Raw genomic sequence first — 12729 nt, 5'->3', positions numbered from 1 at the left:
AAGATAAATGTTCAAGAAAACACAATTCTCTTACTTATACTCTGTCTACACTGGAATTAGGAGTATACTAAATCTTACTGTGATTCTTTAAACATGCAAAAATGCTATATAAACTATTCTAATGGCATTAATGGTAAACTGATTGACTGCAAGCACCAAAATCCGAGTGCTAATTAGATGTAGCAAAACAAAAAGTTACACTGACAATCACTGTGAAGTGCTAAAATGTACATTAATTTTTAACCATTTAAGTCCAACAGACTTTCAGTAGAACACAATAAAATCAGGTGAAAAATGTCGAAATAGTAAAAATCAGATAAGAAAGTTTCAAAAATTTACATTTGGTATTCTCCTACTTATCAAGGTTTATATTTTACCTTTGGCCAGCATGCCAGTGTTTGCTTCTTCCTAAAAAAAATAAATTTTAAAACATTACTTTTTGAATTTCAGGAAAAAGTAGAAATCTGGATGAACTTTAAAAGTTGGTCCAAAAAATAAGAACAGTTCTTAGAGCTCCAAGAATACACACTTCTCCTAAACTCTCCTTAGCATGCTAAGAGGTCCTCAATACCCTATACTCAACAACCCTTTCACAAGTGACCAGGAACTAAATGCTACTCTTCATAAATGAAATAATATTTCTGTACCTTCCTGATTCTCTTATACTGTAATTTGAGAAAAGAAAATAACATAGCAGTAAGTACATTACACTTCCATTCTATTTGTTCTTATCAAACACTTATTAGCAATATTACTTTAATAGAGTTACTTTAAAAGAATTGTAAGACATAATTTATCTGTTATAGGTGAAAACGTGGTGCTCTATAGACTCCTTTCCTAAAAACAAATCAGAAAGTGTGCTCCAGGAACACACCTGATGTGCTCCAGCCACATGTGCTCCACATCAAAAGACCCGACTAATCTAGTGTTTTGGTTTCAGCTGCCGCTGGCAACAAGAGCACCACGCGGCCGCCCTTCCCCCCGCTGGCGTGCGGAGGAGAATGGAAAGAAAGAGGCAGAAACTGGTGGGTCGGGATAAGGGCAGTTTAACAGAACAGCAAACAGAGGGAACAGCAACAACAACGATACAAATAAGGAGAAAATAGGACACAAACTCGCACAACAGACCCGCTCTCCTGGACAGGACCGGCGCCGCACACTCCTGAGCCGCAAGTCAGTTCCCGCCGTGCTGCCCCCCCACCAGAACCCAGTGTGACGGCACATGGTATGGAATACCGGGCTCTGTTTGGCCAGGTGGGGTCAGCCCCCACCCCCCGGCTGTGCCCCTTCCTGGAGTCCGGTGAAAATTAACCCTGTCCTGGCCAAACCCAGGACATTATCCACCCCTTATTCCATACCATCTACGTCATGCCCAGGTCCCCCATTGTCCAGTTGATCACCACCACTTCTCCTGTCTCCAGATATCATTCCCTTAGTCTATGGATCATCACTCTAAAGCGTCCATTGAGTTCATTTAATCCATGACTTCAGGCTCCATCTGTCGTAATGGTCTTCCGTGGCAGCAGAGGTGATGTGTGGTGATGGGCGGTCACTTGCTGCATCCGGAGCTCACGGCTGATGTATCTGGTGCGGCCCGTGCCCACAGTCTGCGGGAGATGTTGATCTTGATGAAGTTGCTGGGTGCCAGTTGTTGAAAACCAGGTCCAGTTCCATCATCGCTGTGCTCTGCTAGGTTTTCATCGAAAAAAGTCCATCCTTCTTTAATCTGGACGATTCTTACTATGCTACTACTGTTACAAAATATAACAATTATAACAGTGATAACAGACAGTGACAGGGTTATTTAACAATTAACTTTATAGAATTTATTTATGGACTATTCTCGCCCAAAATCAAATCCCCATGAGGTACACATTGGACTTCCCCATCCTTCCGCATTACCCACCAGGTACACCCAGGTCCTTGAGCAAAGGCAATCCCACGGACAGGCTTGCCTTTGCCCAAGGCAGGACTAACCCAAACTGTCTTCCCTAACATGTTCCGCATGTGCACTACAGGGACTTTAGACCCTTCTACGGGGCACTGAGGTTTTGACTGGGCAGGACCAGCCCGGTTGGTGGACCCTCTGGTGTTAACCAACCAGGTGGCCTTTGCTAAATGAGTATCCCAGTTTTTGAAGGTCCCACCCCCCATTGCCCTCAAAGTGGTTTTTAGCAGCCCATTGTACCGCTCGATCTTTCCAGAGGCTGGTGCATGGTAGGGGATGTGATACACCCACTGAATACCGTGTTCTTTGGCCCAGGTGTCTATGAGGCTGTTACGAAAGTGAGTCCCGTTGTCCGACTCAATTCTTTCAGGAGTGCCATGTCGCCACAGGACTTGTTTTTCCAGGCCCAGGATGGTATTCCGGGCAGTGGCATGGGGCATAGGGTAGGTTTCCAGCCATCTGGTGGTGGTCTCCACCATTGTGAGCACATAGCGCTTGCCTTGGCGGGTTTGTGGCAGTGTGATGTAGTCAATCTGCCAAGCCTCCCCATATTTATATTTTAGCCATCGTCCTCCATACCACTGAGGCTTTACCCGCTTGGCTTGCTTGATTGCAGCGCATGTTTCACATTCATGGATAACCTGTGCGATGGTATCCATGGTCAAGTCCACCCCTCAGTCACGAGCCCATCTGTATGTCGCATCTCTTCCTTGGTGGCCCGAGGTGTCATGGGCCCACCGAGCTATAAAGAGTTCACCCTTATGTTGCCAGTCCAGATCCACCTGAGCCACTTCAATCTTAGCAGCCTGATCTACCTGGTGGTTGTTTTGATGTTCCTCAGTGGCCCGACTCTTAGGGACGTGGGCATCCATGTGACGGACTTTTACAACCAACTGCTCCAGCCGGGCAGCAATATCTTGCCACAATGGGGCAGCCCAGATGGGTTTGCCTCTGCGCTGCCAGTTGTTCTTCTTCCATTGCTGCAGCCACCCCCACAAGGCATTGGCCACCATCCAAGATTCAGTGTAAAGATAGAGCACTGGCCACTTCTCTTGACTGGTGATGTCTAAAGCCAGCTGGATGGCTTTCACCTCTGCAAACTGGCTTGACTCACCTTCTCCCTCGGCAGTTTCCACGACTTGTCGTGTAGCTCTCCATACAGCAGCCTTCCACCTCCGCTGCTTCCCCACAATGCAACAGGACCCATCCGTGAACAGGGCATACTGTTTCTTATCTTCTGGCAGCTGGTTATACAGTGGGGCCTCTTCAGCACGTGTCACTTCCTCCTCTGGCAATGCTCCAAAATCTTTGCCTTCTGGCCAGTCCATGATTACCTCCAGAATTCCTGGGCGACTGGGGTTTCCCATTCGGGCGCGCTGGGTGATCAGCGCGACCCACTTACTCCACATAGCATCGGTGGCATGATGCGTAGAGGGGACTCTCTCTTTGAACATCCAGCCCAGGACCGGCAATCGTGGTGCTAGGAGGACCTGTGCTTCAGTGCCCACCACTTCTGAAGCAGCTCGAACGCCTTCATATGCTGCCAGAATCTCTTTTTCAGTGGGAGTATAGTGGGCCTCGGATCCTTTGTATCCCCGGCTCCAAAACCCCAGCAGTCGACCTCCAGTCTCCCCTGGTGCTTTCTGCCAGAGACTCCAGGTTGGGCCATTCTCCCCGGCTGCGGTGTAGAGCACGTTTTTAACATCTTGCCCTGACCGGACTGGACCAAGGGCTACGGCATGAACTATCTCCCATTTAATCTGTTCAAATGCCTGTCTTTGCTCAGGGCCCCATTCAAAACCATTCTTCTTCTGGGTCACATGGTACAGAGGACTTACAATTTGGCTGTAATTTGAGATGTGCATCCTCCAAAAACTCACAACACCCAGGAAGGCCTGTGCTTCCTTTTTGCTGGTTGGTGGAGACATAGCTGCTATTTTGTTGATGACATCCATTGGGATTTGACGGCGCCCATCCTGCCATTTTATTCCTAGAAACTGGATCTCTTGCGCAGGTCCCTTGACTTTACTTCGCTTAATGGCAAAACCGGCTTTCAGAAGGATCTGAACTATTTTCTCCCCTTTCTCAAAAACTTCCTCCGCGGTGTCACCCCATACAATGATGTCATCGATGTACTGCAGATGTTCTGGAGCTTCACCCTTTTCCAGTGCAGTCTGGATTAGTCCATGGCAAATGGTGGGGCTGCGTTTCCACCCCTGGGGCAGTCGATTCCAGGTGTACTGGATGCCCCTCCAGGTGAAAGCAAACTGTGGCCTGCACTCTGCTGCCAAAGGGATGGAGAAGAATGCATTAGCGATGTCAATTGTAGCGTACCACTTGGCTGCCTTTGACTCCAGCTGATATTGAAGTTCTAGCATGTCTGGCACGGCAGCACTCAGTGGTGGTGTGACTTCATTCAGGCCACGGCAGTCTATTGTCAGTCTCCACTCTCCAGCAGATTTTCTCACTGGCCATATGGGACTATTAAAGGGTGAGCGAGTTTTCGTGATCACTCCTTGACTCTCCAGCTGGCGGATCAGCTGCTGAATGGGGAGAAGGGAGTCTCGGTTGGTACGATACTGTCACCGGTGCACCGTTGTGGTTGCGATGGGCACCTGTTGTTCTTCAACCCTCAGCAACCCCACAATGGAAGGATCCTCCGAGAGACCAGGCAAAATAGACAGCTGTTTAATTTCTTCCGTCTCCACAGCAGCTATGCCAAAAGCCCACCGATACCCCTTTGGGTCCTTGAAATACCCTCTCCTAAGATAGTCTATCCCAAGGATGCACAGAGCCTCGGGGCCAGTTACAGTGCAGTGCTTCTGCCACTCCTGCCCAGCGAGGCTCACTTCAGCCTCCAATACACTCAGCTCTTGGGACCCCCCTGTCACTCCAGAAATGCAAATGGACTCTGACCCTTGGAAATCTGATGGCATTAAGGTACACTGTGCACCAGTGTCCACTAGAGCTTTACACTCTTGTGGATCTGACGTGCCAGGCCACCAAATCCACACCGTCCAATAAACACGGTTGTCCCTTTCCTCCACCTGGCTGGAGGCAGGGCCCCTCTAATCCTGGTCAGAGAAATTGCTGCTCACCTGCTGTAAAAATGACTTGGAGGTCCCCTCCAGAGGATCGGAATCAAAATCAAACTGTCTACCTGGTCTGGAGAGCTGGCTGCTGGAAACTGGAGCGGCATTTTTCCTAACAGAATCCCCTTTGGTGATTGTTTTACCTCGCAACTCACGCACTCGTGCCTCTAGACTTGAGATGGGTTTTCCATCCCACTTCCTCATGTCCTCTCCGTGGTCACGCAGGTAAAACCACAGGGTGCCCCGTGGTGTGTAGCCTCTGTATTCCCTCTCCTGAGCAGAGAAACGCTTGTCCCTAATAGCTGAGATGCGGGCCCGCACAGGTGGGGAGTAGGACAAATCCTCTTTGAATTGCTGGAACTGCCGGGACAATTTATTCACAGCTGAGACAAGGGAGGAAGAGAGACTTTCCTCATATTGCTGCAGTCTGACAGACACCTCATCCACTGTTGGTGCCTCTTTACCTTTCCAGTTTACTACTGCCAGTGAGTTGGCATATGAGGAAGGTGCGCTCCGCACAAACTTCCTCCACATAGATGGTGTGCACTGGACTTCATCTGGGTCTGTGGGTAACTGGTCATCGTCTGGTTCATTATAAACCAGCTCCCGCACAGCTAATTCCCTCAGGTATTGAATACCCCTTTCCATATTGGTCCACTTGCCAGGGTAGCATACGAAATCGTCACTGAAGGGGTACCTCTCCCTCACGCCTGACAGAAGTCTCCTCCAGAGGCTGAGGACTTGTTCCTTTTTCCCAATGGCCTTGTCAATGCCCCCATCCCTGGCCAGGGATCCCAGCTGCTTGGCTTCCTTGCCCTCTAATTCCAAGCTGCTGGCCCCATTATCCCAGCACCGCAGCAGCCAGGTGGCAATGTGCTCGCCAGGGGGGCGGCTGAAATCTTTCCGCATGTCTCGCAGCTCGCCCAGGGACAGGGACCGGGTGATGATCTCTGTCTCTATCTCCCGCGATGACCCTGGCTCATCGTCATCCCTCCCGGAGCGATCTGCTCTCTTTGCGTCTTTCTTTAGTTTTACGGGGGTGACTGCTACTGGCACAGGTTTGGTCATTGGGCTCAGCCGCGATGCCTGCAGCTGGAGCTGGGGCTGGAGCAGCTGCTGTGCCCGCTGGGGAAACCGAGGCAGACCCTGCAGCTGTGGCAGCGGCAGTGCCAGTTGGGGGGGCTGTGACTGCCTGCTAGGATGGAGGGGCTGCAGGGCCGGCTGGGGGGCGCAGCGCCAGTCGCAGTGCCTGCCGCTTCGTTTCCCCCCCTTTCCCTTTAGAGCACTGAATCAGGTTGAACAGGGCTCGGTAGGCGTGGGCCAGACCCCAGCACATTGCTGTGATTTGTGTCTCTCTCGAGTTCCCAGGGTGGCAGCACACTTTTTGCAGATATTTTACCAGATTGTCCGGATTCTGTATTTGTTCAGGGGTGAGTTCAAAATGCACCACAGGTGCCCACTGCTCTAGACATGCCCATGCTGTCCCACACACCCAGCCACTCACAGCTATCCTGCCCCGGGGCAGGCCTCTGCACGATGTTCTTAACGACTTGTTTAACCCTAAACAAAACCTGCAACCCATTCAGGAAGCATAACAATAGAAACCCGCTGGCCTGAGCATCCCACGTGTACCTGAAATTCTCAAAAGCCCTTAGGACCAGCCTGATGGAGAGAGGCGGGGGGGGGGGGGGGGGGGGGGGGGGGGGGGGGAAGAGTGGGGGGAGGTATCCCCTTCGGTTTTCCCCACAGATTGGGTTTGATTATTCACAAATTCTAAGACATAGGATCCGAGGTATGGAAATGACCGCAGTGCCGCATGCAAACACAAGCCTAATCTCATGCACAGTGATGTTATCATATCATAAGTCGATATCATACAGTACAACAAAATCATCATCCTGATCTTTTTCCCCGCGATGATGAACAGCACCACAGGGAAAACATAGTGCAAGTAAGGATTCAAAAACCACAGCCATCTGATCACAGACATAAACATTTTTACCGGCGACTAGTTAACTAACACAGAAAAATGCCTATAACAAAATTTAACAAAATGTAAGAAACCTGTTTTAACACCCGCTGCTCAGCCCTGCCATTATCCCCGCCCCACGCCTGGGCGCCAATTTAGTGTTTTGATTTCAGCTGCCGCCGGCAACAAAAGCGCCACGTGGCCGCCCTTCCCCCGCCGGCGTGTGGAGGAGAATGAAAAGAAAGAGGCAGAAACTGGTGGGTCGGGATAAGGGCAGTTTAACAGAACAGCAAACAGAGGGAACAGCAACAACAACGATACAAATAAGGAGAAAATAGGACACAAACTCGCACAACAGACCCGCTCTCCCGGACAGGACCGGCGCCGCACGCTCCCCAGCCGCGAGTCAGTTCCCGCCGTGCCGCCCCCCCCCACCAGAACCCAGCATGACGGCACATGGTATGGAATACTGGGCTCTGTTTGGCCAGGTGGGGTCAGCCCCCACCCCCCGGCTGTGCCCCTTCCTGGAGTCCGGTGAAAATTAACCCTGTCCTGGCCAAACCCAGGACATCTAGCTGACAGCAATACCCTCAAAGCTCATACAGCGTGGATTTTGGGTCCTCTGTCCAAACTGCTCTTCTGTACAGATCGGCCTTCCCCAGTCACCTGCTGGTGCAGACACCACCTTAATAGCTCCAAGAGAGAGATTAATCACTACCTGTCCTGAGGCTGAGGCTCCAAACAGAGCTCATCATTTCTGCACTCCCATCCACAGCTATTAATTCACAGAAGGAACAAGCAGACAACCCTGTGAAGAACTAAATCCTTTCAGTGATATATCACAGGAAAGTGTATATCCTTAATAGAACAATATAATCCCTGGACTGCTATATTCCTTTCTTCCAGGCAGTACATATTATATAAGCATTTACTATATTTACAGTTATACATTGCAGAGCTTTTACAATTTGTGCAAGTAATAAAAATATTTGATAAGTTATACCTGTTCTTGAGGACTTAAATCTACTCCTGACATCATGTTTTGATTCATCTGACTTCCCTCAATTTTAAAGGCAGGATTAGCATCATCGTCTTCTTCAAAATCTTCACTGTAGCTGCCTGAAGAGTAAACATCAGAGTGAATATTTGGGAAAGATAAAGCAGTAAGGGAAAAGCTATTTCCACTTTTCCCATCTCTGGGCTAAGAACAGCTACCACCACTATTACTCCTTTCACAAAGGCAACAGAAAGATTTTGAGACTGGGTGCAGTACAAAAACTACAGTAAAAGTCACACAGAGTATCTCTAAATTCAAATGAAGTTTGGCTTATGACCAGATATATTTTACCTCTTTCTTCTCGAGGGCTACCTAAATTGACCCCTTTTATTCACTCTGTCTCACTTTGGGGTGAAACTGATGCAATTCCCCCGCTAGTAAGTACTCCCTACATCCACCTTGACAATTCCTGCAGGTTTTAGGCTTAGAATCTGTCCTTCTGCCTCCTCTGACCTGCTTTAGTGGCCCAACAGTTGCTCTCAAGAGGCAGCATGATTTAAAAACACAAGCACGTCAGAGAATGAGTTTTACAGGCAAGACAAAGGCTTTTCCTTCAGTTACCCAGATCCTTCCACAAGTTCTGATTCCCTGTTGCCATATCTCCCCCATTCAGCTCCTGTGGTCACAGGCTTCAGTGTCTGCGCTATCTGTAACTCTTCAATCTAGCAGCATTGCAGAACACTGGTTTGTAATGTATTGGTGATAAAATACACGAAGAACCCAACTGACACACAGTCTAACTCTCATGTAAAAACTATCATATGAAAAGTCACTATTTCAGCTTTCTCTTTGGTTTGGACTGTGAGAAGTCTCATCAGCTACAAATAGCTTTCTCACACTGACTTAAGACATACGCAGTGCTTACACTAATCCTGCACACATTCTATCCACAATTGTCTTTGCCAGGTCATGAAATAGCAGTTTGGCAAAGACTAAGCCAAATCACACACAACAGACAGATTGGTCATTTCGGGTATTCCATAGAAAGTGTTTTCCCAAAAATCAGAAATGTCAATCTCATAAAACTGACTGCAACAATCAAGTCACTTCAACCATTTTGTTAGGAAAAAGACTACAAAATTGTAGCATTTCTGCTATAACCATCATGATCTGTTGCAGCCTATAAAGTAAATCCAGCTTTCAAGGAGAAAAGATTTCCTGAGATTAAGGTTTACAAATACAACCTCTTTACGTTTGGGAAATTCAAGCCTGACAACGGGACCTCTCAAAAGTTATTTGAAAATACAGTCTGTTGATTAAACTACAGGAATACACTCTTTATCATGTTATCAATGAAGAGTAAAATAAAGAAAGATGACAAACAAAAGACAAATAAACAAGATGGAAGGAGTGTAGCATGGAAATTGGGAAAAATATCAGGTAAGAGTAATACTGTAGATAATGGAGATTAAACTCAGGAATGAAAGACGGTACAAAAATACAGATGACAGTTAAGACATTGGAGTAACTGAAACATTAAGACATATTTCAATATCAGGGGCACTTTTTCTTTAGTTCTTGATCGACATTTGCGTGGGGTTTTTTTGCCATTTTTCTTTTAGACATCGGTCATAATATATTATAAACCCACTTCAAAACAAAAAAGCATAAACCAAAAGCAAACCCCTGAAACATTCTGTCTGAACACCAGCTGCACAGTCATTATGCAAAGGCAGACTAAAAGGCCGATGTGACAGCGACAGATAAATGTAAACCATTAGTAAGAACACTACATTAGCTTTCAGATAAATAAAATCTTTAGGCACAACAGTCAGGGTGATATGGCAACAGAAGTCGATAGGTTTACACATTACTCAGAATACAAAAGTTCAGTGAGGACACTGGACGGTCTTGTGAATCCAAAACCTACGAAGCGTCAAGTTTTCTGACTATCTCCAAAGGCAACACAAAGCATAGAACAAGGTATGGACTGTAGTACAACTTCTTCTTTCCAAACCTTTACATTACATCCCACTACAAACATGAAGATCCTACCCTATTCTCTGACACCCTGCTGTGAAGTTTTCTGAAGACTTTGCATTTGTACTGGAGCACTAACCCACAACTTTCATTTCTGTTATTCTGTTTAATGAGGTTCTCACAATTTTTAGTGTACACACAGTAAAAAAAAAAAAGTAAGAATTTTCAAACAAACAATTTAGAAAGATAGTATTACCAGATTTCTCTTCATGTGCGGATTCCTCTTCTCCTTTCTCAGTTTCTTCATTTCTGAGAAACAAAACAAAAATTTTTCTCTGTTCTTGGAGAGCAAATAAATATATATCTTTTCCTAATGCCAAACTTTGATACTTCTTACAATTAGCAATAAAATTTAAAAGCTGAATTTGTCCACCATATCAAATCATAGGTAAGAGAAAGGCAGATAAATGTCAGTAATTATTAAAATAAATATCTAAGTTTTTATAACTGTCCATAGTTAAAATTCTAACTCTTAAAATCACTCCCTTTCTGCACTCCTTCCAACATCTACATTAGCTTCTCAAAGAAATTTTAATCAGGTTTGCTTCCTGTTCTGACCTTCTCATGCTGCATTAACAAAGAAAGAAAAAAAACAAAACAAAACCAACCAAACAAAAAACCAGCTCTCCTTTCTTTCCCATTTTCCAGTAAAGTTAAAGTACCTAAAACTCTCCAGAACTGTGACCCTCCAACCGATTTCATACTAGAAGTTTCCTTTGCACTCAGCATTTTTAGCAATGGCAGCCTGAATTGCCCCTTCATCCATTTCTTCCACACGTTTGAACTTATTTTCACATTACCGATTATAAGTGGATTGCCCTAGCCTATGAAGATTTTGTATCTTTCCTCTACATTCATTTGTAACATCATGTCTAAGGGTGACACAGAATCCTTCTACCTCCTTACTCGTATCAGTTGTTAGTTGCACCTTAAAATTAAGAATGTTAAATTGACTTGTAACTACTGTGTTATGCACAAGACTTTGTAGCTATGTCCACTCACCACTAAGTCATGCTCTCACCTTATTGCTTTCTTTTTGTTATTAAGTTCACTTCTGTCTTTGTCTTCCAAAAACCCCAAACCGACCAACCAAAAAATTCATTGAAATCACACAGGATCTTGGCCCACAAAATCTAAGTGGGCACGGTATTCAGATCCCCAAGTCACATGTACCCACTTATATAGTCCACAACATTTCTTCCCTCTAAATTACCGTACAAATGGTGCTAGTAACACAGAATCATTGGAATCCAGCTCTTTATTTAATCTTGAATAATCGATAGTAGAGGAAGCGTCTCGTTCAAGTTTGGCAAAGAAGATTTCTTTTTCTTCTTGTTCTTCCAAAGTATCCACTCCAACTCCCACAATACTTTCACGAGGCTCAGAAGCTAAAACTGAATCTAAATTTCAAAACAAAGAATAAACTAATTGTATCTGTGCTGTATGTCTACACAGACTAGTCATAATAGTTAAAAACTATAAACACTCATAAAATACTAACAGTATCAAATAATCACGAGCTAGTACCAGCAGCCTTCAGCTCACAAGATGCAGCTGACAGAAGAGAAGAATCCCAACTTGCAATGAATTAAAGGAAACTGTTTGTAATATTTATTTAGATCTAGCTAACTTCATGAAATGGCTGCGCTCTCAGTTCTCACCATTTGTCTCCAGACTGTCTCTATTTAAGGAGACAGAAACCCCATTACTCTTCTGAAGCTGCATCTTTTCCGGATGTGTATTCTCATCACTTTCCTCCATAGGCTGTGAAGTGTTCTTTATCTTGGAAAAGCCTCCATTGGCTCCAAGCATTCCTAGGAAAAAAAGTTGCAACATTCTTGACTCTCATCTAAAAGCTATTTGTATGACACTTCAGTTTTTTAGTCACTTTCCAGAACCACCAAACTTAAGCTCATGTTGCAACTGCAAATATACATTCTCACAAATCACATTCATCTAACTTCAGTTTCTATTATGAAATATTGAAATCTCATTTAATTACGGTTGCTTAGTCTACTGTATACGTTTTCTTCCCACCCTTCATATTTGCACGCAAACCTATAGTTCAGCATGGGGAAGTATAACAACTGTAAAAACTGACTTACTCTAATGTTACTTATGGGGGACAATCACACACAGAATGCCTGTACAGAAATTAACATTTCTTTATTAAAAGCCTATTAATTTTGTTTGTTCTACTACCCACAGACGTTTAAAAATTGCAGCCATTATCCCAGCAGCTCCTTTTCATTTGTTGTAAATTAAACGCTTTAAGGAAAAAAAAAATAACTAAAGTTACTTAAAGGTCAGCAATGAACACCCCATTCTTCCATTCTGTATGTTTATGCAACTACAACATGCAGTTGCTCTCCATACTTTAATTTCATTGTTGCGAGGGTTCAACATCAACTTACCAACTTTATGTGTGAATTCTGCTCTCGGAGAGAACGCTGCCTTATCTACTTCCTTATGGAAAACTAAAAGCGAAATATTGCAGTACACTACTGGTTAAGTAAGCACTACCAAGTCCCTTCTGCCTGCCTCTAAAATACACACATTTAGATGTAGATTTTTCAGCAGTTCTCTTAGGAGAAGGGCCAGAAGAGCTGCTAGTGCATTTTATACAATGACACATGAAATGATTTAACAGTTCTCACAGAAGGGGACAGAAACCATGTCCGTC

General features: G+C 45.2%; 1 protein-coding gene across 5 annotated transcripts in view; it reads right to left on the bottom strand.

Moving 5' to 3' along the window:
- CEP162 (centrosomal protein 162) overlaps positions 1 to 12729 on the bottom strand; it is a 55038-nt gene that overhangs the window by 26200 nt on the left and 16109 nt on the right. For all 5 annotated transcript variants that reach the window (XM_075414424.1, XM_075414425.1, XM_075414423.1 and 2 more), the window contains 5 exons: positions 11708 to 11860; positions 11260 to 11446; positions 10243 to 10295; positions 8013 to 8128; positions 378 to 408 (listed from right to left, as the gene is read on the bottom strand). In XM_075414424.1, coding sequence (XP_075270539.1) covers positions 378 to 408; positions 8013 to 8128; positions 10243 to 10295; positions 11260 to 11446; positions 11708 to 11860 — 540 coding nt within the window. The remainder of the gene's footprint in view (positions 1 to 377; positions 409 to 8012; positions 8129 to 10242; positions 10296 to 11259; positions 11447 to 11707; positions 11861 to 12729) is intronic.

Source organism: Opisthocomus hoazin, chromosome 2 (genome assembly GCF_030867145.1).
Source record: "Opisthocomus hoazin isolate bOpiHoa1 chromosome 2, bOpiHoa1.hap1, whole genome shotgun sequence".
Classification (NCBI taxonomy): domain Eukaryota; kingdom Metazoa; phylum Chordata; class Aves; order Opisthocomiformes; family Opisthocomidae; genus Opisthocomus; species Opisthocomus hoazin.
The sequence above is the reverse complement of the archived record's forward strand: the minus strand, read 5'-3'. Positions and strand labels throughout refer to the sequence as shown.